The sequence below is a fragment of the Ciconia boyciana genome, chromosome 4, assembly GCF_034638445.1.
Source record: "Ciconia boyciana chromosome 4, ASM3463844v1, whole genome shotgun sequence".
In the NCBI taxonomy this organism is placed as follows: domain Eukaryota; kingdom Metazoa; phylum Chordata; class Aves; order Ciconiiformes; family Ciconiidae; genus Ciconia; species Ciconia boyciana.
In genome coordinates this window covers 26,571,415-26,596,784 of record NC_132937.1, presented here as the reverse complement: position 1 = coordinate 26,596,784, position 25,370 = coordinate 26,571,415, and the positions used below count along the sequence as shown (strand labels likewise).

The 25,370-nt window shown below is 45.6% G+C and overlaps 1 protein-coding gene across 12 annotated transcripts in view; it reads right to left on the bottom strand.

Moving 5' to 3' along the window:
• TCF4 (transcription factor 4) overlaps positions 1–25,370 on the bottom strand; it is a 243,023-nt gene that overhangs the window by 144,134 nt on the left and 73,519 nt on the right. For 9 of the 12 annotated variants that reach the window (XM_072861043.1, XM_072861048.1, XM_072861046.1 and 6 more), the window contains 2 exons: positions 21,427–21,488; positions 18,643–18,739 (listed from right to left, as the gene is read on the bottom strand). The exons of the other annotated variants lie outside the window; for them this stretch is intronic. In XM_072861043.1, coding sequence (XP_072717144.1) covers positions 18,643–18,739; positions 21,427–21,488 — 159 coding nt within the window. The remainder of the gene's footprint in view (positions 1–18,642; positions 18,740–21,426; positions 21,489–25,370) is intronic. 12 annotated transcript variants of the gene reach the window in all.

Sequence of the window (25,370 nt, the reverse complement as noted above, 5' to 3'; positions counted from 1 at the left end):
CATCCTCCTCAAACCGTTCAGCTGGATGGAAGGAGAATGAATTCAAGTCATGGCACCCACCACAACCCGAACATCGTCCGCCGTCACGCAGCAAAGCCACGCCAGCGGGCTCACACCTTGCACCAACGGCAGCCCCCTCCCGCGTACCAACAAAGCCCGAGAAGAGCAACCGAAATCCTAGCCAACCATGGCCACGTCATCCGGGCGACCAGGGAGGGGGAGAAAGATGACTTGTGTTTGTAAAACGAACTGGGAGAAAGCCCTTCGTAAGTGGGGGGGGGGGGGGAATATGAAGTATCCAAAGCCTTGTGCCAGCCGATGACTCGGGGAACTCACCCACGTCCCCGAGTCCGCCCGTGACCGCTCGCCCTGCGGCAACAGCGGGGATACGCTGCTCCCCACCCAGACACTCCCGGCAGCAAACCTAAAGCTACGCCACTTGAAACGAAAACCTTTTTTTACCACTGTTGGACAGAATTTGCCAGTCCTTTGTAACTTGCCCAAACTGCAGCACAGCCTGAATCCTGCTGCATAAATAATATGAAGAAAAGTGCAATTTCTGAAAGGACACAAGGAAGAAATAAAGGCAGCTGAGATAAAAACGTCCAGTTCTCAAAAGGAAGCTAAAGCGGGTCATCTTATTTGACTGTGGAGATCTGAAAGCTGTTCTTGTCACAGAGACACTCACCTGCTGAAGTCTTGCCTAGGCCTAATGAATTTCATTTAAAATCTGAAAATACACTCCAGTCACAAGGCATGAAAACAGGTTAATTTACAAACAAACAAACAAAACCTTTCAGGTTCATTTTAGCTCTCTGCTGTCACACAGAATGATCAGAGCTTCTTTGCATACGCTTTAAGATACATATTTTCATTTATGTGGTGTTATTTCAGAGACTGACCAAGCTCCTGTTTGGCAGGTTTTGACAGGGAATAGGGAAAAAAAAAGCACGTAGGGGAAATTCCGATGGAACATCTACTAGAGCCAAAGTGTATCTCCCGCACGCTTTTCCGTCCAATGTGTCTTTTTCTTGGTTTTTATGCAAAACCCTGAAAAAGACAAGTCACATCTCTTAAGTAATGTTTTGAAAGTATCTACCTTGAATTTTGGATCACGTTCAATTTACAAGGCACAATTAATTTTACAGCACGTTGGGCATCAGCAGAGCAACCAAAATAACCCCTCCGCTTCCTTGCGGGCAGCGCGGGCTCCTTCCATCTCCCGCTCCAGGCAAGCTCACAGAGCGGTTTTACGACACGCGTGTTTTGTTGTTGTTTTTATACTGCTTATTGAGAGACTTTTCCCCCATTCTTTTCATTAGTACCTTGGAAATACTCACATATTATACTTCCCCAAAATTTTTATGCTCCCAGAAGTGTCCTACCATTTTATGCTGCCTGCTTGCTCGCACAAAACTTTGCCTATAAACTCCATAACGCTAGCACCCATCATTACTACTAAGATTTTCCTGGTGCTATAAAGAAAAGGAGTCAACTTATGTTTTGAATGGGCTTCCTTCTCTTCCGACAAACAGAATCCACACATTTGCATTAATAAATTTCTATTTTCTGGCTCAAAAGAAATTGCAGTACAAAAAGCAGATGTGTACGTTGGATTCTTTCAAATTAAATTTCCAAAAGCTGAGCCTATTCTAGCTCCAGATCAAAGGCACTAAAACGCCATCTCCTCCCCCTTCCAGTATAATTACAGAGATTTCGTTTCTTTTGTTACACTGAGCACAACAGGTAAATCTCAAAACCTGAAAAATAATGATGGGTTGCTGCCGCAGAGCCAGTCCGTGCCGCGGTGCACCTCCGCGCCGCACCCCTGCTGCTTCGGCTACCCGCGCCGGGGACGGGAAATATCTGCTTTATTCCTGGAGATTGCTTTTCCTTATGAGCTTCGTGCCAAAGCTGCCGAGAGGAGCGTACTAGGTTACATGTTGTATTCTGGCAGGACTGGAGGAGGCTGGGGGCAGGGGAGAAGCAAAGCTTTTAACACCGATAAAATGCAAACTGGCAAGGGAGGGCAAGGGAGGCTTGCAAGTTCAGATGTTGTCAAAAAGTTATGAAAACGTAGCAGTTTTCCACGTGCCTCTGAAGAAAGAGGCGCCCAGTCACAAAAGCGCACAAGACAGATCCAAAGATAATATTTTTAAAGAAAAATACACCACTCCTCTCTGCTGTCGTCCACAGTACTCGCTCAGAGATCGCACGGAGCGGTACAGCGAGCGCGAGGCCAGGGCGCGTAAAACAAGAAATTTCAGGATGTACGCCAACCTACCCGGGTTGGTTTGTGTTAGCGACCAAGCCACTAACCAGGACGTTTATTCCAAATACCGACACATTTCTATTTTTAACTTCTGATAGTATCTGGTTCTAGTGCTGGCCGTTAACGCGTCCCTACGTTATCTTCTCTGTATGAGAACTTCCGCATGTAATTCCTTTCACATCTGGCCTTTGCTCAGCTCGAGGCTTGTGACCAGTTTCATATTTGTCACTAGATCAAATAGCCTTGCAACATCCCCCCAGCCTCCAGAAGGGACCCTCTGCAATCCCGTCCTCCCTGCAGGAGGCAAACCTGCCTTTCCCCCTCTCCAAGCGAGGGAGCTCGCAAAGTCGATGCTCGTGTTAGCTCGTCGCTGCGGCACCTTCTATATCCCTGTATTATTCCTACGCCACGTACAAATCTGTATGTGTTAATAATCAATGAATCATCGCTGAGGAAGGTAACTGAATAATGCAATAAACCGGCTCCACCCATCCAATGCAACCGTATGAGAGAGATGGCTATCTCTAATGAAAACCAACGCAGACCTGGGTTCTTTTTGCACCCACACCTGCAGTCGCCGTCTCCAGCCCCGTTCCCCCACGCCGTGCCAGCGGGCTGGCTGGGCAGCGGCCGAGCGGCAGAGGATGAGGCCCACGGCACGGACACCTCCCATGGGAGCTGCTGAAGGCAGGTGGATAGCCAATACAGAGCACTTGACTGCGCGGGGGTCTCTCGGATGGATAACGGCAGTCAGCAAGACAGAGGAGGAGCAGCAGGCTCATCCTGTACTCAAAACCTGCAATTTAAGTGCCTTCCGTTAAAACTCTGAGCTCCCAATAACATAAAATCGCAAACTTAAGCAGAAGACCAGTATTACCTCCAGCCGGAATCTGGGCTGCTTGCACCTCATTACTGGGTTTTATTCCAGTTCTGCCTTTCATTCTCCTGTTGACCTTGGGGAAGTCACAGCTTCTCTACCCTTAATTTAGCAAAATCCACTCAGACCATTCCGCCTGGACCAGCCTACATGGCCAGCCCATGGGGAAAGCAACTCCTACGCTCTCACCCTGACAATACAGCGAGGAGACCTTCACAAAGTCAGTCGTGGGGCTTTGCACCGTCAGGGAGCGCAGCTCTGCCTGTTTCACCTAACCCACGTACGGGATGAGATATCATCAGCAAATAATATCTATCTGTCTCACCAGCGTGTTTTCGAGGCTTGTTTCGTGAACGCGAGTGCAATACTCTTCAGTCCTCAGAATTTTAATCTCGCTGGTATGCATGTACATCAAAGCGCCTGTGCACCGGGATAGGATATGCGGACCGGGAAAATGTTCACAGCCAGCACATCCCCCAAGGGACTCTGGGGCACAGGGAAAGAAAGGAAGACGGGGGGGAAGTTTATGAGAGAGAGGTTAAGGGAGAAGTTTGTAAATTAAAAAACAAATGTGAGAGCACATGCAGAGCAGAGGAGAGTGGCTGAACACATTTAATTCTTCTAAATTCAGAGAGAGCAACAATGAAGCATGAAAGGGAAAAGAGAGGATGTGTTAAGGAAGGGCTGTGGAGAAAGTAGAAAAGAAGGAATGAGCTCCGTATTCCTTTGTCTTTTTTTCTTCTCTTTTTCTAGTTCCTTCCTTAGTTTTCTGCTTTCCTGACTCCTCTGTCCTTCATTATCCTCTTTCCTGTTATTTTGCTTAAAACTGGCAAAAATTACAAACTGCACAGGCGTTAAAACTGGCCTGAATTCCAAATATAAGCCCAAATCTAGGCCAGAGGTATATTTGGCAAATACAAATCCTTGCCAGATTTACACAGCTCTAATAATAAGGTGACAAGAACCGTGCACAGGATTACGGATGTGGCCTCACTCATCCCTTATAAAGTGCCAAAATAGTTTCCTTTGACTTTTATTCAACCTTTGCTTGTGAATCTCAGACCATTAGCTTCAGGGGGAATAAAAAAAAAAAGAAAAAAAAAACCCAAAAGAAAACCCAAACCTGTTTTGTATTTGGGTGAAGGTTTAAACGCGCTGTTTTCCATCAACCCTCAGATCTGTCTCTCTCCGTTCAGCAGCAACACGAGCCTACACAGACATGGAAGGGCCTCACCTTGCAGCCCCGTTCAGCCCGAGCAGGACACTACGGCGAGAGCCTGCTCTCAGCTCTACCGACGGATTCCCACATCGACTCCACGCCCCAGCCATGAAAGCAGAATCCAGGTTCCTATTCACTTTGGTGCTCGGCAGAGTTTCTTTTCTGTTTAACGCATCGGAGAAGAGGCAGGTTCACATTGCCCGCTTTCCCCTCCTTATTCATCTCAGTAGCTGAATGAGAAAAGTTCTTTTTACATTTTTAAAGCCTCCTAAGATCCCACATCGCCCTTGTTCCTATCACGGGCCCACGGCTGGCTGCTCTCCATCTCTGGTCGGGAGAGGAGGGACATCCCCTTGCCACTCCTTGACATCTGGAATAATCTCATGGCATCTCTCTGAGCCACCAGCTTTTTTCAAATACTTCCACCGGCACATCTTTCCTTTCCTCCCCTTTTACTTTCACTCTCCCTCTACGTTTAAATAATTATTTTACTCTACATTTTAAAATCTTGAAAGCCTTACAAAAATAAACTATAGCAATAGAAACTCGCAAGCAGATTTTTATTACTATGCAGAGCCGTGTTCAAGTCAGCAGGGCTCTGCGCTGTGGCAGAACTCCTCCCGCACGGATCCAACTGCAGGACCGTGGCCAAAGCTGTATTTTATATTGCCTCTCTTTTAAGTGCAGCTTGCTCCCCTCAGTTTTGTATCATCAGCAAATCTCATTACATGATGGAAGAAATATGTGGGCTCTTATGACAGAACAAGTCTAGCTTCAAAGCCAAGTCCATTCCCAACATGTTACAGGTGTGCACCACATGAGCAGGCACAGAAATTGCAACTGTTCAGGGTGTGATGACAGCTCCATATAATGTGATCAAAAACATTTCACATGTAAAAAAAAAATATCAAAGTTAGACAAAGAATAGTTCTGCCATACAAAGAGGTGAAACCTAGTCAAACAAAACACACGGAAAAGGACTGGCTATTTAAATGATCAAGTTAAACAAGACACGGCTCAGTCTGCCATGCTTCACTAGCGTTTATAAGCCTACCAAGCAGATCCTCGCTCTTGCCTCCCTAACCTGCCGCTCCACCTGGCTTACCACCAGAAAGGGGGGCAGGCAGGGAGCTCCCCAGGTCGACCCAAAACCAAGCGCATTCTGCACGCGGAAGCCAAGTACTCCGGAGGTGGTAAAAGTCTCTTGCTCTGTGCTGCAGAAAAGCAGAAACAATTCAATAGTGAATTTTCAAAACGTAGTCCAGAGAAGCTCAAAGATGCAAAGGCTGGAGCTCCGTTGCCTTGAATCCAACCACAACAAAAAGGCACGGAAGATGTGCCTTTAAGATGGCTGGAACTTTGGGTGTGTTATACATATGGAAAATTTTGCTTATGGGCATGGAAAGATGATTTTTGTATTAACAGCAGAAGGCCAAAGTGCCTCTGTAACCAAACTCATCCTCAAGCGAGCACCCATAAATCTACCACACCAACGTAACATAGAAAAAAAAGGACAAATTTTACACGTGACTTCTTTCTGTAGCTATTCATGCTTTGAAAGCTCTTGGTTTTCTGCAATTTCTATCAATAGAAAACTAGGATTATATTGAGTGGATTTAGGACACTGACTACGCTGAGCGATAAGGATGCTATTCGGTCATGACCAGGAGAGGGGCAGGGAGCTCTAGGAATTTGAACATGGACAAGTGGAGGGCTACAGGCAACAAGCTCAGTCTCTGGTGGCATTTGCGTGTTTCCGTCCACAAAACAGGGTTTATGAGAGAATTTATCACCTATTCAGAGATTCCTCTGCAATCCCTTGCATCCCAAGAGACTTTATTTCAGAGGTTGGTGGTGTAATAGAAGGCTCCTGGAGACAAAGTATATTCCCATCATGATAAGCAGGCACTACAAAGTATTATCCAAGTTACAGCGCATCTGCTGGAAAAGTAAAATATCTCGAAGAAGTTGGGAGAACATCCTTAAAAGGAAGGTCTAGTTAAATTTAGTCAGAAGTTTCATAAGATCTATCAGCCCACCAAACATACTTCCATTCCTTAGATATTAGCCTTCATCATCTCAGATGCTACCAGAGAGGATGGGTGGAGGTACCAGAAGGCGTGTCTCCTCAGGACGACCAGCAAAAACAAAGCGCATTTCCAGTCTGTAGGTCAAGGGAGGAAGATGAGATGAAGGCAGAACTGCCTCTCTGCTGGAACCTTTGCCCTGCAGCTGCAGAGACGAGAAACCAGCAGAGAAAATCTGCCGGCGGCTGCATTTGGGAAGAGGGTAAGACTCCACTCAGGGGACAGAAGAAAGGGTTTGGTCTTCTGCAAAAGCTATCCAAAGTATTGGAAAGAAATTTCTGCCTGGGGGATGTGAAATTTTGTTTGATCTGGATTCTATTTCTAAAGTGTTGCAAGGTCTTAAAAATAAAGTGTTTTGCTGAATCAGCTTGGTATCCAAATGTTAAAGATCTCCTCTGCCAGATAGACAACCTAAGTTCAGTTTCAGTTTGCATTGTTTTTTTCCACAATCCACCAAATATTGGTAAACATTAATTGATGTTCTTCTAACGTATACGCTGAGGAAGACCACAAGTCTTAAGTCCACAGCCCTGCGATAGCTTAGCTCTGTGTCAGATATTCTAACTGTTACCTCCCTCAGTTTTCACGTTTGCCTGTTCAATGGAAATCAAGCATCTCGTTTGCCTCCAGCTTCAGCGCGCTGCCTGCCAGTCACTCCGACATCATTCCTGTGAAGACAGCCAAACCTAATGAGTACAAGAAGCTAATGAATCTGGAGCAGGAAGAGGCATGAGAACCTTTGATATCAAAACTGTGAAAGCAAAAATGCCTCTGAAGAAACATGGGACTCAACACGAGACTCGAGGATGAGGCTGGCAAGATGACTAAGATGAAACTCCATTGTTACATTGAGCATTTAAGTTCAGTCATTCATAAAAGCATGAAGCTCACTCGAGTTCATACACTGAAGACTGTGCCAGCAAGAGTATGATTATTCTAGATCATTCAGAGGCTCGGAAAGAAGAGCATCAAAGCTTTGGATGATAGTTCTTCACAGACCCAGGTCCAGACCGGCCGAGTGCTAACTCTGAACCTGAGGGTAAACGCAACAGCGAAGCAGAGGCGCATATGCCCTGGTCTTACGCGCTCCTACAAACCACTAAGATGAAAACATTCCAGATGTATGACTTGAAGTATCTCGCCTTCCAATGTGAACATCAGACCACGCAATAACAACCTTCCCGTCAGATGAAGAATATGCTTATCCTGGCAGAACTAAAAGATAGCAATGATTTCCTTTGAGGAGGCAGAACACACCATATAGCAGAAACCATTTGGAAATGTTTCACCTTACGTTTGTTGTTCTGCAATGGTTCCCTCAATGAAAGTTTTCTCGTGACCCAACTGAGCTATTGCTTATCGATGGCCCCAGGTTCGGTCTCCCTTTCATACAGGAGTGGACGTTTTGTGGAGACTGGACTCCTCATTGTAAAATATATTTAAAATTATTTTAAAATAACTAAAACAGAGAGTCACGCACAAAACTTGTCGATAAAGTCCTTATGGGACAAAAGCGTCGTGCCGCTATGGTGAAACACAGAGCTCCCCTCCTGGTTATCTCTGGGGACAGCTGAGGACACGACGGAACGGAGGGGAGTTGTTTGGTTTTTCCCCGCGCACCGGAAAGAGTCCTTTCTCTTTTCTTATTTAAGAATTCTGTGATAGCTCCTCTATAGAGTTTAATCCATCTACTGATGTTCTCACCCACCGTGTGATCACCCATTCTGGAATAATCCCTATTTCCTTCAATATTTCTTGCCTCTCTCCTGGGAAATTTATATCTGATTCTGGCATCTGTTCCCCATCCTCTTTTGTGAACACTGAGGCGAAAAATCCATTTATTTTTTAGCAGTGTCTACATCATCTGTCAATAAATTACCCTTTCCATCTCTAAGAGGTCCTAAAATCTACTTTACTGACCTCCTCTTCTTTATGCATGGCAATAATCTTTCGTGATTATTTATCTTAACCTCATGTACAGTTGTTCCTTTCTCTCTCTGCTTTCAGATTATTATTTTTTAACATTGAACCTCATTCCACACGTTCTCTGAACTTGATGTTTTACATCTTATATTCTTGCCTTCCTTTCTTACAATTACTTTTTGCCATGCTTGTTCTTCTATATTAGGATGTTAGCATGCTTTTCATCATATTATTTATTCTTAGCATAGCTGTGTAGAATACACTTGCTACACTCATTTTTCAGGAGGTACCAATTCCCCTTGATGTTGTGTATTTACACGGCATCATCTTTCCATTCCCTGTAAAAACAGGTTCTAATATGCAAAGCTAAACGGGAGCTATGCTCAGAATCAGACAAGCTGCTCTGTTTGCACACCTCACTTTACTATCAGCAGGTAATTTAGTGCTTTAAAAATTACTACAAGTATTGTCCTGGCTTTAAGCCCACTTTAACGCTCAGTCAACAACAGTTACTCCAAAGTTTCACTAATTTTCCCACGTTTCTTCTTTCCTTCCCCCCCTTTTTTTTTGTTCTGTTTTGCTAGTTGAAGTAAAGAACAATTAAGCAGATTACAGCCATTGGGCCAACTTCTATTGACGCCTGCAAACTTCTCCATGTAATAGTTCCTAAAACAAGCGCTCTCTCCAGATTTTCAGTTACCTTCTGGGTGCTGCTCCGCATACCATGGGAGATTTGTAATCTCGGCCAATCGCAAATCCAGGCCAAAAATAGCTCTGGAATCAATTCACTGGCTATAAGATCTACATGAAAGTTAAAATTTAGGAAGGAAAAAAAAAAAGAGTCTCCCAGAAGGCATATTTGGAAAAACAAAATTTGCTGGAAATGTGAACCAGAATCAGGCATCTTCAATTCTAGTGGCATATAAAAATGAAAATATAAATAGAAGAAAGGATATGAACATGTTGATATAGATATCAAAATATATTTAAACAACAAATTAAAAATGCTCGTAACTAAATTCTTGCTGATCTGTTTACATAGCTTCCTCATCCAAGAATTAATCCAAACTGCTTTTTCCGGATAATTCACACACACACATATATATACACACACACACACAATGCCACCCTTTTTAATATTTGATCGTTGGCCTAATTTCTTCTTTATCACATCTAGTCAGCATGTTTGCTTCCCAGAATATCCTTCTCTATCGCTTCTCATTCTGTACTCTTTTTAGAGCTATTGAATACGCTTAAGACCACAATCACATAGTAAAAGTTTGCAGAATAAAGAAATGTATTGGAGTACTCTGATTTTAGTTAAAAAGAAATCTAATCTAATTAAAATACTGATGGTTCCTGTTAAATGCATGCTCCATATCTTTTTATTTCACGTGGTACAAGGATCAAAGCGTGGACCTAGTATACCATCAGCCTTGTATAGTGTGAGAACTGGTGCTGTCCTTAATTCAGACCATATGGTAAGATGTATCTATTGGCATGATGCTGTAGAGCATTACTGTACCCTCCTGTCATACCCTTTTTATCATTTTCATTGGAACTGTTTTATATTTGATTTTGTATATTCTGTGCATCTGACCAAACGTGCTAAATCCAGAGCAGTACTAGAGGCTGAAGGCTGGGGACAAGAATAGAGGAGTCATTACAGAAACCGTCAGAAGGAGTCTCGAGAAAGAGAATTAAAAATTTAACTACAAAAGTAAAAATGATTGTTTTGCTTCAAGACTATCATGTCTTCCTGCAGAAAGCAATGATAGTTTTCTCTCCTGGATATGTCCTTAGATACAGAGAAAAGCCTTAGAAGAAATCCGTTACAGAAACGCAGACAGCAGTTAGGTTTGACCAACAACGCGCAGCCAAAGCTCTGCCTGTGGCTAAGCTTGAATGTAGTCTGGCATTAAGGCTCAGCCACCTCTGAGCCCCGCCGGTTGCAGCCTTATCTGGTTTTTTGAAGGAGAATACACCAAGACCTAACAAAATAAGTTGATCTTATTTAGCTAACGCCTTATTCGATTCAACATCTCTACACAGTGTGAAGTTCAGACTTAAGGTATGTACGGGCTCAAAACAATTATTAATTATCCAGCTCACTCGGCATTGTTTTACACGTTCTGTGCCTTAACTAGAGAGCATAACAAACCCATTGTTTTTGCCTGTTTAACGGACCATGACTGGAGCAGCTATGTAAATGACCTAGTAATTCAACAAATTTGTTTTGTTTCACAGATTTTCCCACATGTATACTTTCCAGCTGTAATGCAAATCTCTTCCACATCCCGGCCAGTCCTGTCCCCCCGAAGCACGCCGCTACCTTTCGGTGTACGCTCACTCGTTACGTGACTGCAAACAACTCCGGAAAATAGGAAGATTGTAGCTAATGCGCAACCCCAGGTTTTTTGGTGGTGGTTGTTTGGGGGTTTTTGTTTGGTTGGTTGTTGTTTTGCTTGTTTTTTTTTTTTTAAATGCCTATCGATGGTTTTCCTGGTAGGGTAAGGTTTTCTAGAAATTGAATTTTTTCCTCTCTATGAATATTTTAAGGAACTCACTCACAGGTTTCTTTTAATGCTCAAACAGGTGTGAGCTCAAATTCCCTCTGCCACTAATATCAGCTCAGCTGGAGAACAGCACCAAATGCTTGTTTGAAAGCCAAGCTAGGTTCATCTACAGAAAGGGCAGAAGCTCATTAACCATTAAAGCACCTTCTGGATGTTACTTGAAAAGCCGTTTCTCTATTCACGCGCTTGCAATGCAGAAAGACGCAGTGTCTCAAGCAGATAAACCCAGAGCCTTGGAGCCCAGCTGAACCCGCGCAGCTCCGTCCCGGCTGCGCTTCGCTTAGGCGAAGCCCGACGGCGGTTTCCGAGCCAGCCCTGCAGCCTGCTTCACCCGGAGCAGCAATTATCCAACGCCGGCTCACGCTCCGTGGTTTTAACGCCGCGACTCCAGGCTGCACGACCCCGTTCCCGCTCCAGGGCCAGCCCAACGGCAGGCTCGAAAACCTCCCGCTCTGCAGAAGGTCACTGCAGACGAGAGGGCTGGATCGTTAGCGGGAGGCCGGTCCTTTCCACCTACCGGGAGGATAACTTCAGGCGATACTTTGCAAACTGACAATTTGTGCTCCCAATACAGATCAAATACATTTGCAGTTCAACGCAAATTTTTCACACAGCTTTAGTCTATGCCGTGCTACGCGGAATACAACTGTCACACAAAATAACTTATTAAAAATGCTTGGACTTGTTTAAGAACAAAATACAATGGAATGTAAACTTCACTGAAAACTATGTAGTACAAAATAATATTTCAATTCTTTGCTCAGTATGCAGACATTAATTGCCACAGTCTACAGTTTCTATTTATACATCTGCTGCTCGTTCCCCAAATAAATGGAAATGTCCTTGTAATTTCTTTTCTTCAGGACTGTGCGAGAGGCTGGGGTTGAATGCTGAAGCTCAGAATCCTGACTGGCAGCACTTGCAAGACTGACTTGCTGCAAAATATATTAACTCTTAATTGGGAACTGTAACATTTATATCTACAAAATGCCTTTCAGCACAGATTTTTTCTGTTAATTTTGTTCATAGGCAAGCGAGACGAGAAGCAGCAGGCACATTCCACAACAAGAAGGGATATGTGCGCCAGTGTCTTCTACAAAGCATTTTTAAGGCACCTTTCAAGGCCCCAGTTGACAGTAAATCGTGTGATTTTCATCGTGGTTATCTTAGAAAGCTGAAGTGCTACATCTAAGCTCCTCAGGTCTCAGCCTTGACACCCTGCATAGTTAAACTCCAACTGTTGCTCAGGGTTATCCAGAAGCACTTCTACTTTGTTGTGCAAAAACCACTAAAACTAATCCAGAACAAAAAGGCTGGAAGAAATCCTGTCCAGCTGTTCCTGGGTAAGGGGAAGAAGGAACACCGAGCCTTAACTTACGTGGAAATTTAGATACACGTCCATTGAAGAGCAGAATAGACCATGTCTGAAATCAGTCGCTGTTCTGTAATTCAGTCCTTGGAGACAGATTTACAGTGCCCTGCTCTCAGAACATGCAAGGGTACACATTTATTTCCCAGATAAGCGCTGTGTTTAAGGTTTGGAAACATTGAAAACGAGGTATTTTGGTTGGTGAAACAATTCTAGATTTGGCAAAAAAAACAAACGAACAAACAAAAACAACCTTGAGAGATTACTTTTCCTGGATTCAGGTTGAAAAACCTGTCCCAGATCTTCCCTTCTGTACTCACATGGGGATGGGAAGAACAAAAATTAGGTTGGTGGGCATGTATATCCATGCAGCTTTCAACAGAGTGGTTGTAAGGGGAGTTAAGTGAGTTTAGAGGTGAATTAAAACACAGAACCAGAAAACCCGAGATGTCAGATGCAGATTTGGAGGCACGACACGCCAAACAAGCCAAATAGCACAAACTTGGCAGCTGAACTCAGGTTTTCAGACCTTTCTCTAAACAGCCCCGAAGGTCCCACTCCCAGCCCCCTGGCAAGCCAGAGAGCACTGCAGCCAGGGCAAGCACTCCTGCACGGGGGGACCCGTCTTCTTCAGGTCACAGCTGGCATCTACAGAAACAGCAACGCCGCTCGCAGCCCCAGCACGTCTTCCATCCACGACCACAGGACCAAGTCAAAGGCCTTCTTGTCGTCCAGCCACACCACACCTCAGTTTCTTTTGGGGTTGTGGCAGTCAGCATACTCGACCAGGAACCCATCCCCTCCCCGGCGTCATTGCAGCTGGATCCCTACTGCATCCACCCCAAACTGCCTCATTTCCAGGTGGAAATGAGTATGGCCAGATCCCTCCTAGCATTTTCCACCTGGCTGGGGAATACCTGGGTGCTCAGCAGTCGGGAGAGCACGCGATGAGTTAATGCTCTCCCCCTTCGGAAGCGCTCGTCTGTCATGCACCGTGACTTCTCCTGAAACTGCAGGTGCTGGGTTGTGTCAGCTGCACGAATGTAAAATATTTTAAATGAAAAGCGGAGTCTGGGATTTCCAGGTCTGTGATTTCTGAAGGCCTTTCTTGACCTTTTTAGTTGTTACAGACAGATTTTCTGTTGTTAAAACTCATCTTAGTTAACGCTATACCTAGCCAGGCAGTCGCAGATTTTTCTGGGAAACATAGTCCTGCTTGTGACTCCTAAAAATTCGCCTTTGACTGCTTTTAAAAAAGTTGTCACGTTTCTTTCTGTACGTCACATAGAGTCTACTTCTTTCCAAATATAATGGTCATTTCTTTGTTTCCTATCCCCCATAAGTTGCCAGGCTCCTTCGACACTGCATTGCCCTGAAAAGGCTTTTGGAAACAATAAGAAAAAAGCAGACACCACTAAGATAAGTAAGCGGCTACTGAGTGTGTGTTCCCATCATGCGGATGACCCACGTGAAGCATCACAACCGCAATTTCCCCAAGCGGTGGCATTTTGGGTGCCACTGAACACAAGAACTGAGAGACCATCAAACCCTTTTGCATTGCAAATTTACAACTGGAAATTACTGGACGGTTTTTGACATTTCCCTCGTGGTTCCTCACGTACCTTCACTTCTCCAGCTGCAAAACGGGAACCAAAGCCACCTGACATAACAGAGGTGGTGTGAAAAAGAATTAATGCTCGTGATGTGCCAGACACTAACTGAGAAAATCAAAAATCTGCCAGGATGAAATGTAATCTCCTTTTAGGAAATGTTGAAATCATTTCTGCAGAAGGTTAAAAAAATAATAATCAGGCTGAGTCAGATACACAGCATGGAAAATTTCATCCCAAATGTTTATAGTTTAGCAATTGAAAGCAAGGCCTTATAATGCTGTGTTGGGTAAACTTAACTAATCTGCAAAAATTCCAGTTCTACTTATAATAACAGTAACAGAATCAAAGCTGTACGGATTAAAAGCAAATGCCACAGCAATATTCGTAGGGAGACAAGTGCTATCATAGCATTAAAAATAATATTAAAAATTGGCATGTAGACGGAGTATCCAAGGAACTCCGGCTGTTTTCCAGACAGTAATTCATCACATCTCACAATATCCCCGCAAAACATATAGCGCGCCTTCTTCAGACAGATAAATAGGAAGGCACATTTGAGCACAAAGACGTTAAACAACTTGCCAAGAGAGTGCCGCAGATCGGCAGCCAGGAACCCCGGGCACGAGCCCTGCCTCCCGGCACGGCGAGCTGCCCGCGCCGCCCCAGCTCCCCGGTACTGCGCTGGCACCGGCACCGCTCCGTCACCCCAACTGTGAGAACGCCCCATCTTCACCAAAACGACAATTCTTCCTCAAAAGAGGAAAATTATGACTTGGAGACTTTCAAAAGGAAAAGGGGAGAAATCAGAGGGGAAAATATTTATTTTGCAATACGAGCGCCAGTCTCTGGCAAACGCACGCGCCAGCCCCCCCAAAAGCACGTCAGGCAAGCGACTGCGTAAGAGCACAACGCCGAGCACTGCAGCATTGATCTGAGGCAGACACCCAGGAAGGAACTAAGTCATTGTATCTGCTCTTCATTTTGTGTTTAGCAATAGAAAGAGAAAATAAACACAAGCAAAGATTTTGTCGTCACACACTAGCTCACCGACCAGCTCCTAGGACTATTAAGAGATTGACATTCAGTGACCTTACTTCCTTTTAGAGAGTCTCAAAGCACTATCAGAAATTAAATACTGTCTTCTAGTTAGCAGCGTAGGAACTTTTTCAATAAGACGTATAAGATCACTACTGTGAACACCAGAAATATTACCTGGGGAGGAGAGGACTGCACAAATTGTCCATGCAACAACAACAAAAAAAAGTGGGTTTGATCTTTTCTATTCTCATTTTTACTACATTCAACAAACTGGGTTAAATCAGCTTTGTAAACCTCAGGGAAAGTCTTCTCCCGCAGTGAGTTTCTCCCTGTCATACCCTCCGCTGTGACTGCCTGGCCGGCAGACGGCGGCTGGTGACCGAAAGCGTTCGCAATGCTCCACCTTGTGCGGCACGCCGGGTTAAATTCAGGGTGGCTACAGCACTTTGAAGCAACACAAACCTAAATATTCCTGGTAGGCAAACCGAGGAGAGGAACTGAATTATAATGAACCAGCAGCTGTCACAATATGACCACAGTAACCAAATCAAAATATCAACCACTAACCCAGATGAGATTCAAAGGTCACCACATAAGCCAGCAGCTTTCTTCAGCAGCGCCTGAAACCTCAATCTAATCCTTGCAGTGAAATGCTCCATTAAGCTACAGGGGGTTTAGAAGCAAGTTACTGTACATTGGTAAATGATTTAATGTACTAGCAAGCTATCCCAAGCAGTAGGATAAGCAACAGCCCCAAAGAGCACGCCTGGAAAGGGGAGAGGCGATGAGAAGCGACACCCAACGTGCCATACCCGTCGCAGCTATCTGCCCATGCACGTCTCATTGCTGGGCCAAATAACCGCTCTTCAGATACTCTTGAGAAAACACAAAATACCTAGCAGGGTAGCGGGACTCCAGACGCACACAAAGCAAGCTGTGTTTGAATACGTGCGAGCTGGAGTTTGAGGAGTTGAGTAACGCCTGCAGCTCTGCCACTTCTCTCTGCTCCTCCCCACAGGGCTCGCTCCAAAGCCTAACGCACAGGCTCCCTGCTAGGGAGCCACGTCAAAATGTATTTTAAAAACAAATATCTGAAAACTAAAATATAATATAAGCCCTCATTTAAGCACACCCTGTCTGCAAACAGTTGTGGTTCACAGGTACGGGGGCGCTAATACCTGTCCCCAGTAACAATAAAGTCTTCCTGGAAAACCACCTCAAATCAGGAGCAACTCCATTCAAGTCAACGGTATACACCAGTATAAAACCAGTTCAAGCTGGATGATTATCAGGCTCTTTATCGAGTTGCCAAGAGAAAGAGGAGCACGGAAAGAAGACTACAGCGTGGCTCTGCAGGTGCCAGCCGCGTAACAGCAGAGTTTACGGGGACCTTTCCTTGGCGGAGTTCAAAGACTTGCCAGAAAAAGGGAAACGATAAAATACATTCGGAGTAGCAGGAGTCGGGAGCTGGCAGTCCGGGCAGCCTCCCTCCCAGTAAACAGCATTGTGCGTTGTTCATCCCCGCAATATTTAGATTTCTCCTAAAATCACAAATACAGACGTGACCAGCGCAGGCTGACAGCGGTCTTTGTTAGGGCAACGCTTCACGCACGCCGTCCTCCGCCACGGCAGTCGTCGTAACCGCAGCGCCTGTCCCGGTGCCGGCCAAGGGTTTCCATCCCCAGGCGGCACAGAAACAGACCTCCCGGCCGAGGCCCTCGGAGGCGTCCGAGCAGAAGGGGAACGCACACGCATCCCAGCGGCTATCCCTCCTCCCCCAGCACCAATGTCCTGCGCCCGGGAGCGGAGCAAAACTGGGACTGAAGGGCTGCCCCAACAGGACAAATTAAGAAGAGTCCGCTCTCGTTATCAGAGAATTATACTAAAGCGTGGTTGCAAAACGCCGTGGGTTGCGGGAGGCAGCTGACGGCCCCGGCAGCACACCCGCGTTATTGCGCAATAGCACGCTTGTCAAAAGCTGTTAGTCGCTTGCCACACGCTTGCACGCGCGTTAATCTGTGTGTGTAGGAACACCACTGGTCCTGTTTCCAGTTGAAATTACCAAATCTCATAAAAACCAAAACAGATTCCCGGGCACTTCAGGACCACGCGCTGCGAGGAGGCTGCCGTGCTGCCCGCTCACACCCGCGGCTGGAGCGGACGCCGCCCGTTCGGGTCTGCAGAGCCACGACTCGGGTAGCAGCGGCTGTGCAAACCCCTCCGATGGCAACGAGCGGGACCTTCCAGAAACATCAGGGTTTCCAAAGTTCCTAATCAGAGCATTACATGGCTTAATTCTTTAACCGGGTGCCTCCAAACAGGTTTTTATAAAAGAACTATTTCTTCAACCAAGCGAAACCAGTATTTTCACGAAGATTGGCAAAACCAATCAGAGGCAGGAATGAGATTTTTCTGTAACCCAAGGGCAGGCAGAAGAGAGAGAGAGACTTTTAAGTTCTAAAGACTCAAATTAAAGGTTAAACTTGAAAGCACCGCGCAGCCCAGTGGGTTTCACAGAAGCGTGTGGCTATTTGCGAAGTGTCTCTGCGCACTACCTAAGCCCCATGGCGTGAGTTAAGAAGGGAGCGTTGAAATTTCCATGCTTTTCTTGGCTTCTATTAGACCCTTTAAAACTGTTGTAACCATGTTTTGTACGTGAATACGTACAAATGACTACAAGCTCCAACATTGTCCCATATGTTAAACAACTCACAAATATTTCCCAATATTAAAAGACAAGGCGTATTTTAGGGACGTATATTAGAGCTGAAGAATGATATATCGCAGTTACAGCTCCGTGTTTTTTTTGGCTCGCGTTCAATCCTTTAAAGCAAAGCATTTGGTTAGTTCATTGACAACTGCAGAAGAAGGGTGTGATCTTGGGCAAGCATAAGCATTACTAATATTTTTACATCATATATTTACTTTAACCAAATTCATTTATCAACCGTAATTAAAGAGAGTAGCTATCATTCAGTTACAAATAATTATAGCCTCTCTTCATACTGCTATGGTGTTTGCTGCTAAGCTAAATGGTTATTCAGGGGTGTCAAAACTTTCTATCATGGGGTGTGGGGTGGAAGGAGGGTCCTTGCCAAACGCCCTGGGCAAAATCTCGCTCCTCTAAAGCGGAATAGGCTGCAGCTACCCTCGCCTGAAATCCAGGAGTTTGCAGCTCACAGGTCCCAGCAGGCAGCGATCCATCGTGCTCCAAAACAAACAATGGCTTCAGTGTCCCTCACCAGTTATTTATCTGTTCCCTTTTGTGAACAGATATTTATCATATTTTCAGAAATCCTTTTCTACTTTAAAAGTCCTGTTCAGAGCACATCCTTATTTTCTCTGCCAACTGGCCACTTCTTTGAAAAGGAAAGGCTGAGCCTTAGGAAACAACCATTTACCTCTTTCAGCAAATACTGCAGTTACTGCATCAAAAGTCATATCCCCCTCACAGCAAGAAAACACAGTCTGTTCAATAAACATCATCGGTGTACATTTTCGAAATTGCATGATAGCTTAAAAAAAAAAAAATCCACGTTCCCACCCTTATGCTAAGTATAATCAGCTCCAGAAATGAGGATGAGGGATTTAAGCCCTCAGAATATTATTTCTGGTTCACTTATTCCACTTTCAACAACGCGGTCAAGTTAGGAAATTTGAGTTCTTACTTTGTATTCTGGAATTGACAAAGGGAGGAGAGAGATTGTCATGCGACCCAAGGTCTCTGCTCGCCATATGATCATAGTGAGTCCCATCTCCATAGTTCTGTTAACAAATTGGGAAAAAAACCACAATTTTACAAGTTTAAATGGCATTTTTCAAAACCTACAGGTCCATATATTTCCCTTCTAAGTTTTAAGCCAGCTATAAGAAATATCGTTCCCTTTATTGTTTTCCCCTATTGATTCTGCTGGAAGTGATGTGTTCCAGAACATTTTTAAAGCTGTTTCAAATTTTTATTTCATTAGTAATTGACTTTGGTTTGCTGTGTGGATAATCCTGAATGGGTGACTGAGACGAGGTTCCTGGAATTTCGTGCTGTGCAATTCAGCATAAAGCCCTCTCTTAGCATAAAAGTCTTCTTGCCCATAACATATGCAAGAACAGCAAAGAAATACTTCTTTTAACATTTTGCTTTTTAAATATATTTTTACGTAGAAGTTGGCCATCTTAGTCACCTCACTGCTTTATACATGCACTGGACTATAAAAAAAAAATCTAGAATTTTTTCACAGTGGGTGTGGAAAGTTACTTCTCACTGAAAAAATAACCCTGCAGAGCACTCATCCTTTGTGCGTGCAATTCTGTGCGTGGCTAGCGAGCGGCAGCGACTCCCTCCTGCCCTGCACGCCGCGTTGCCTTGTCACCCCTCAGTACTTCTCTTGGGGACTGACAGCGTCAGACACTACCCACGGAGTCAAGGACGTACAAAAACCTTGCCAGGATCGGGCCCCTAATTTTTGAAACGGTCTCGGTGGAACCTTCTGCTTTCAGTCACTCGATCAGCAAAATCTTAAATTTAACTACAAATATTGGCCATGCACGGCAGTTACGTAATGTTTTGTTTCTTCGGTTCAGAAGAACTCACGAGAAGCTAATTCTCCCAACGTGGGAATACCATCATCATTTTACAAAGAAGGAAAGAGAGAGAGGTCGGGCTGTTTGCAGAATAACACTGCAAGTTAATGCACAGTCTTGATTGAAACTCCAGAATTCTTCCCAGGCTCGTGCTCTTTTCTTTATATCTCAAAACTTAATTGTACACTCACATTCAAGTTTTTGCATGCATAAATAATTGTGTGTGCAAATTTAGAATTTACTTTTCAAAACATTTTTCCCTCGGAAGCAATACAAGTGTCAAGTAAAAAAAGGGATAAAAATAAAACTGACAGATGCGAGCAGTAATGACGTAATGGATGCTAAGCGGGATGGAATAAGAAAAGGTGTCGGGCTTCCCTCCCTTGGCGGCAGGGCCGGGGGTCCCCCCGCCACGCCGTAAATGGGGGACCCCCCTCGGCTGCCCGCGGTGCGGTGCAGCACTGCAGACATCCACTTAAAGCCTCAGCTGGCGTAACGTCCGCCGAGGGCAGGACCTGCCCCAAGGGGGAAGGACGGACCGAGGATGAACAGGGCAACCGCATTTCTCCTCGCCAGACAGACACTCGAGGGCACGGAGCTCCCGGCAGCACTGCTCGCGAGCCCCGATCCTTCACGTTAATTAGAAAACAATTAAAAAGCAATTTAAACAAACTGGTTAAATAAGGGCATAAGTAAGAGCGAAGCCACTTTTTGCCCAGCGTAAGTGTACTTCATGCGTTTGCAGGAAGTAAACAGAAATAATCATCTTGGTACTGAAGCACGAGCCGTGCCCAGCCCCGAGGACGGGCAAAGCCGCGATGCTCCGGCTGGGGAGCAGGGCTGCCGGGGCGGCTCGCGAGGACCGTCGGCAGGGCTGCCCACACCGGCCTGCTCGGGAGCGGCAGCGGCTCGGGGCGAACCGCACAGCTGCTCTGCTGGAAATAGCACTTCTCTGCCAAAGTAACCGGCATCCCGATCCTGAGGTGTCTAAAGAATTTGGATAACTGTCCACAGCCACAATCGAAATGACTAAGTCCAGCTGTCTTGCAAATCTCAGCAAGCGCCGAGTATCGCCCTGCCAGAGAGCGGCTCGGTGTCTGCATTCCCCGGAGGGGGATCCCACTCCTACGTGGACAGCACAGGAGATGTCCGTGCCCCATCCTCACAGTGTCCGGAGCAGAGGTGGGCAGGTGGCCAGCAGCCGGACTACCTGCCCCGGAGCTCGGGTGGTGCCAGCAGTCGGGGGGACGTGCCAAAACGCCTGGCTACCAGCCCCTGCCCGAGGAGAAGGGTTTGAAGCCCCTCACCGGAGGCACCGAGCGGCCGAGGTGCGCTGCGGGAAGGGCCGAGGCACAGCTGTCCTGGTGGGCAGCCCTGGCGTGGTGGGACAGACCTGGTGGCCCCTCTCCAGCTTCGCTGCCCTGAGGTGGCCAGGGGTGGCCGTGGAGTGGCCGGCAAGCCCCCGCACAGGGATGAGCACTGCCCATGGCAGGGGTGCTGGCCCTCTCCTCAGGCTTGGTGACACCCGCAATCCCTAAAAATCCAACTGCAAAAAATGAAACATTCGGCAACAACATCTCTGCTCCGCCTGCACTTGGACTGGTGGCGGTGGTTGATAGGGCCTAGCAAGAAAAAATGGTTAATTAATATTCTCGCTACCTGTTAGAAGTAGCAGAGCAGGTACCAAATTCAATCACGGGATCAGGTTTGAGTGTTAAGGGAAAAAAAAAAAAGGCAATTTTAAAGAGAAGACAGGCTACAGCCAACTTTGCATGCCCATTTTTCTACACAATCAGGTGTAAAACTCATATTTAAGATAGTAAATTTACATATGCAGGAAGTCTGGTTTGGGGAAAAAGATTAGATATACTTACCCTGGATGGACTAGGATGTCCTGTATTCCCCCAGGACCCTGAGCTAGTTCTGTCTTCTACATCTAGGGACAAAAAAGTTCTTTAGGCTTTATTGCAATAATTCTTTCCTTTTGTATAGGCACTTTTAAATTAATGTTTCAAATTAATCTCCTGTTGCCTTTAATTAAGAATCAGGCACAGGGCTACTACGATGGTAGTGGCTTCTGACCCACTGCTTAAATTAACTCATTTAAATTCACAGCAGAAATGAACTGGACCCTCAGGAACCTGAGGTTTGAACATAAAAATTACTTCAGCGGCTCAGTGTTTCTCGACACTTTAAAAAGTGACTGCGCTGTACCAGTTAAAATCCTATCAAAACCTCCAGCACAAAAATAGGTATTGTCAAACAGTAAAAATAAAACAGGATAAAACAGATGAAACCTAGAAGTTACAGGAAGGCTTGTTTGGGGTAAGCATACCTCTCACCACCTCACCTAGGCTTCTGCTGCAGAAAAGCATCTACGCCCGTATTTGTATCTCGAGACAAGCACATTCCTAAAGCCAAGCGCAGAGCCGGTATTTCTGTCTTTTCCTCTACCGTTTGGTAGAAAATTCATTGCAACTATTGGGTGGGAGATGCTCCAGTAATTTCAGACAGCCCATTTCAGGGTGTTTTTAACCATTTCCCCCCCATTTTGAGAGGGTATCTCTAGGAATAACGCGTCCCACTGCATACGTGCTAGGAACGGTGAAACCTGCCGTTTAGGGCACGGACCAAAGAACCGGGATTCCCACAAGTTCCTCTTAACTTTGCAACAAAACGCAGAAATCTCTCAGCCTGCCGTTTTCTTGCGTGCGTTTTATCCGCGCACCAAAGGGACAGCTTGACAGCCACCCCGGGAAGGGGAGGGGACCTTCGCTGGGCAGCCGCTGCAGCGTGCTTCCGGGCCGCTGACACAGGGGCTAGCTAGACTGCAACGCCACATTTGCCTTGACAAAAATCAGGTCATAGACACATTTTTGCATATGAATGCTCTCCACATGTCAATTCCCAATATTTCTTCTCTGATGCAACTATTTTTATTCTTCTTTCCCCAAGTCTTTCCCAGTACTGCCAATTAACCCAGTTTACTGTTATGAGAACTTCCTTGTAACACTGAATGTTCTTTCAAACGTGGAACCTAAAAAGAAAAAACTTCTTCCCAAGACACCCCAACTGCACGGGGCTGTCCCTCTCGAGTACCCTAAGCAGTGACGTGCATCTCTGGGCTGGCCACGCCGTTCTGAGGTTGCACCAAGGCCCGGGAGAAGAGCACGAACTCAACTCCGCCGGCTGCCGTGGGCACCGAAAGCAGAAGATCCTCGGCAGCGCACTCAAGCGTGCTGGGATATGCTTGCACAACCGCTGCCATCGCGAAACCTTTACGAAAATGAGTTGGGAGTCTCCCGAGACATTCCACTTGGCTAAAAACTTAATGGCTAAACGTAACACCAGTTCAGTGAGGCACTTGCACACAGGTTTCATGGAAGCCTATGAATAACGCCACTGAAATTGTAGTTCGCTCTCATTTTAATTCAAGTAAATGAGATCGCTCGTGCTTAACGTTAAGCACATCCTTTAGTACGTTGATGGACTGGACCATACTGCTTAAATCCATTACTTTTTTACTTACAGTATGTTAAATATCAGGAAATGTGATTGACATTGATCTATAACAGTACTATTGCACATTTCAGTACTATTTTCCAACTCACTCCTGTGTACCCACTAGCACCCTAATGAAATAATACTATTGCTTGCCTTTTGCTATGCACAAACAGTAGCTTTAATCTAATTGGAAAAAATACGTATTTGGTCTCGCTAGCTAGAGAAACTTTCTCAGAGTTTCTCTGGACTACACACACGAGCGGCTCCCTTTCCACCTGTGCATTGGCTCATCCAGACTTCTAGGATCGGTGGGAGCTTCAGTTGTCTGAGAAGCAGGTATAGTCATTAGCACTTTAAAATATGGGTGCTGTGACCAAATCTGGTTGATTTCCAAGATTAAAAAAAAAAAAAACCACCACCAAAAAAACCCACACATTTGTATAGTTTAATACTTTCCCCCAATTACAATTCCTATTATCTCAATAACAGATGAACATGTTAATAGCACAAGACACTCTTAGGTAAATATTTAATTAAGCTCCAGAAAAAGAAAGAAAATGTGTATCATTTACCTGACAGATCAGATCAACCATTCTATTAGGTTAATTAGGCATATTTTTAAAAATCATTTGTGTTATGTAACAGGCAATTAACTCTGTAGAGCCCCGATCCATTGCCTGCTAAAAATCAGTGGATATTATCCCATTGACTTTGATGGGCATCATCCCACCCTCGAGCATAGCTTCCGAAATCCACCAGCGAGCAGAACAGCTCAGCCCTTGGGAACAGCACCTGGGGGACCGGGGAACAGCTCCGAGCCCGCTCCAGAGAGGTGATAAAGCCAGCACCTGCGGGCCTGGCTTCAGCCCCGTCCTGCTCTCAGCTCTCGCGTGCGGACCCCCAGCCCACCCGCGCGGGCGTAAAGCAGGGGGTGAAGGACGGAGCAACGCCAGTGAAGGGCACGGTGCTGCGCAGGGCATCACCCAGGGAGCTCCGCTTTCATTAACAAGGAGCTGCTATTCACATAGCTCCCTGTTTGAAACTTCATTTATTAAAACACTTATTTGCTGTAAAAGTCAGCTAATCTAAAATAATACATGTTGTCAAGGCCCCTCACACTGGCTCATGGCCAGTGCTAGGAGCAAGATTTACATGCCAATAAAGGTTTTCAGACTGCTGTACTGTACGTCTTTATTTCTATTTTAAGAATATAGATGCCGTGGTCTTGGGAGCTCTACCGCGTCACCTAAACCAACACATTTCAGGGCTGTGTTTTGAGCAGTAAGCCTTCTCTTGCACTCAGTGCCCAGGAGGGACAGCAGAGAGGGAAGGAGCATCCCCACGCCAGCCCGGGCAAGCGGTGCACTTGGTTGCTGAGCTCTTCCCTTTGGAAGCCCAGCACCCAGCTCCAGCTGAGAGTCCACCATCACCCCTTCAACATACGCTGGGCTGATACAGGCAATTTAACCCCCTCGTGGTGCTTCTTCTGAGTCATGTTCTTCACAGACCTTTTTTTCAGGCCCAGGGAAGGGCTCCCGAAGGTACTTTCCAGCAGCACATGGCAATACTGGCTTCATGGCCAACCGCTGGCCGGTCCCAGTGATGTGAAAGGAACTATTTACATGCTTACAAGTTAAGAATGTTTTTGTGGTGATCTCAATTCCCACCCAGCTGTCCTTTCTGGTACTTTTTGCTGCATTATCCCTACCTCTCCCTCGAGCCAAGCGTGCCAATGACCAGAGGGCACTATCAGATGCTTAAAATAACACAGGAACAACACATACCTCAGGGCTGGGGTATTCCTCGTCTCTGCAAACATCCCAGACCGAGTCCCTGGGCACACCCAAGACTAACCCGGAGAGAAGGTCCTGCCTAGGCAGGGGGCAGGACACTGCCGGGCAGGGAGAGGGACAGCTTTTGGGGATGCATCAGGGGAAGACAGAAATTAAAGGTACACAGACATCATTCTACGTACCCAAGCATACCATACTGGGTAGAGATTAGGAGACTAACCTCACAGAATAATTCTATAAGATTTGCCTAGACTCCAAAATTTTCTGCCATCTCAAATTTGGCTGGAAATTCCTTGCCCTTTACCTTGGTTTAATCTGAGCCCATATAAGGCTCAAGTTCTTCCACCAAAGTTACAAGTTCTGGACTCTGATCAGAAAATGACAAGCAATGGCTCTTGTGCCTTATCTTCAGGGGTCACGTCTTAGCTTTCGACCAATTTTCTTTGTATTTAGACTTAAATGTGCAAACTACTCTATATTACTCTGCAAAACATCAATGAGAAGGCTTAATTAAGTAACAC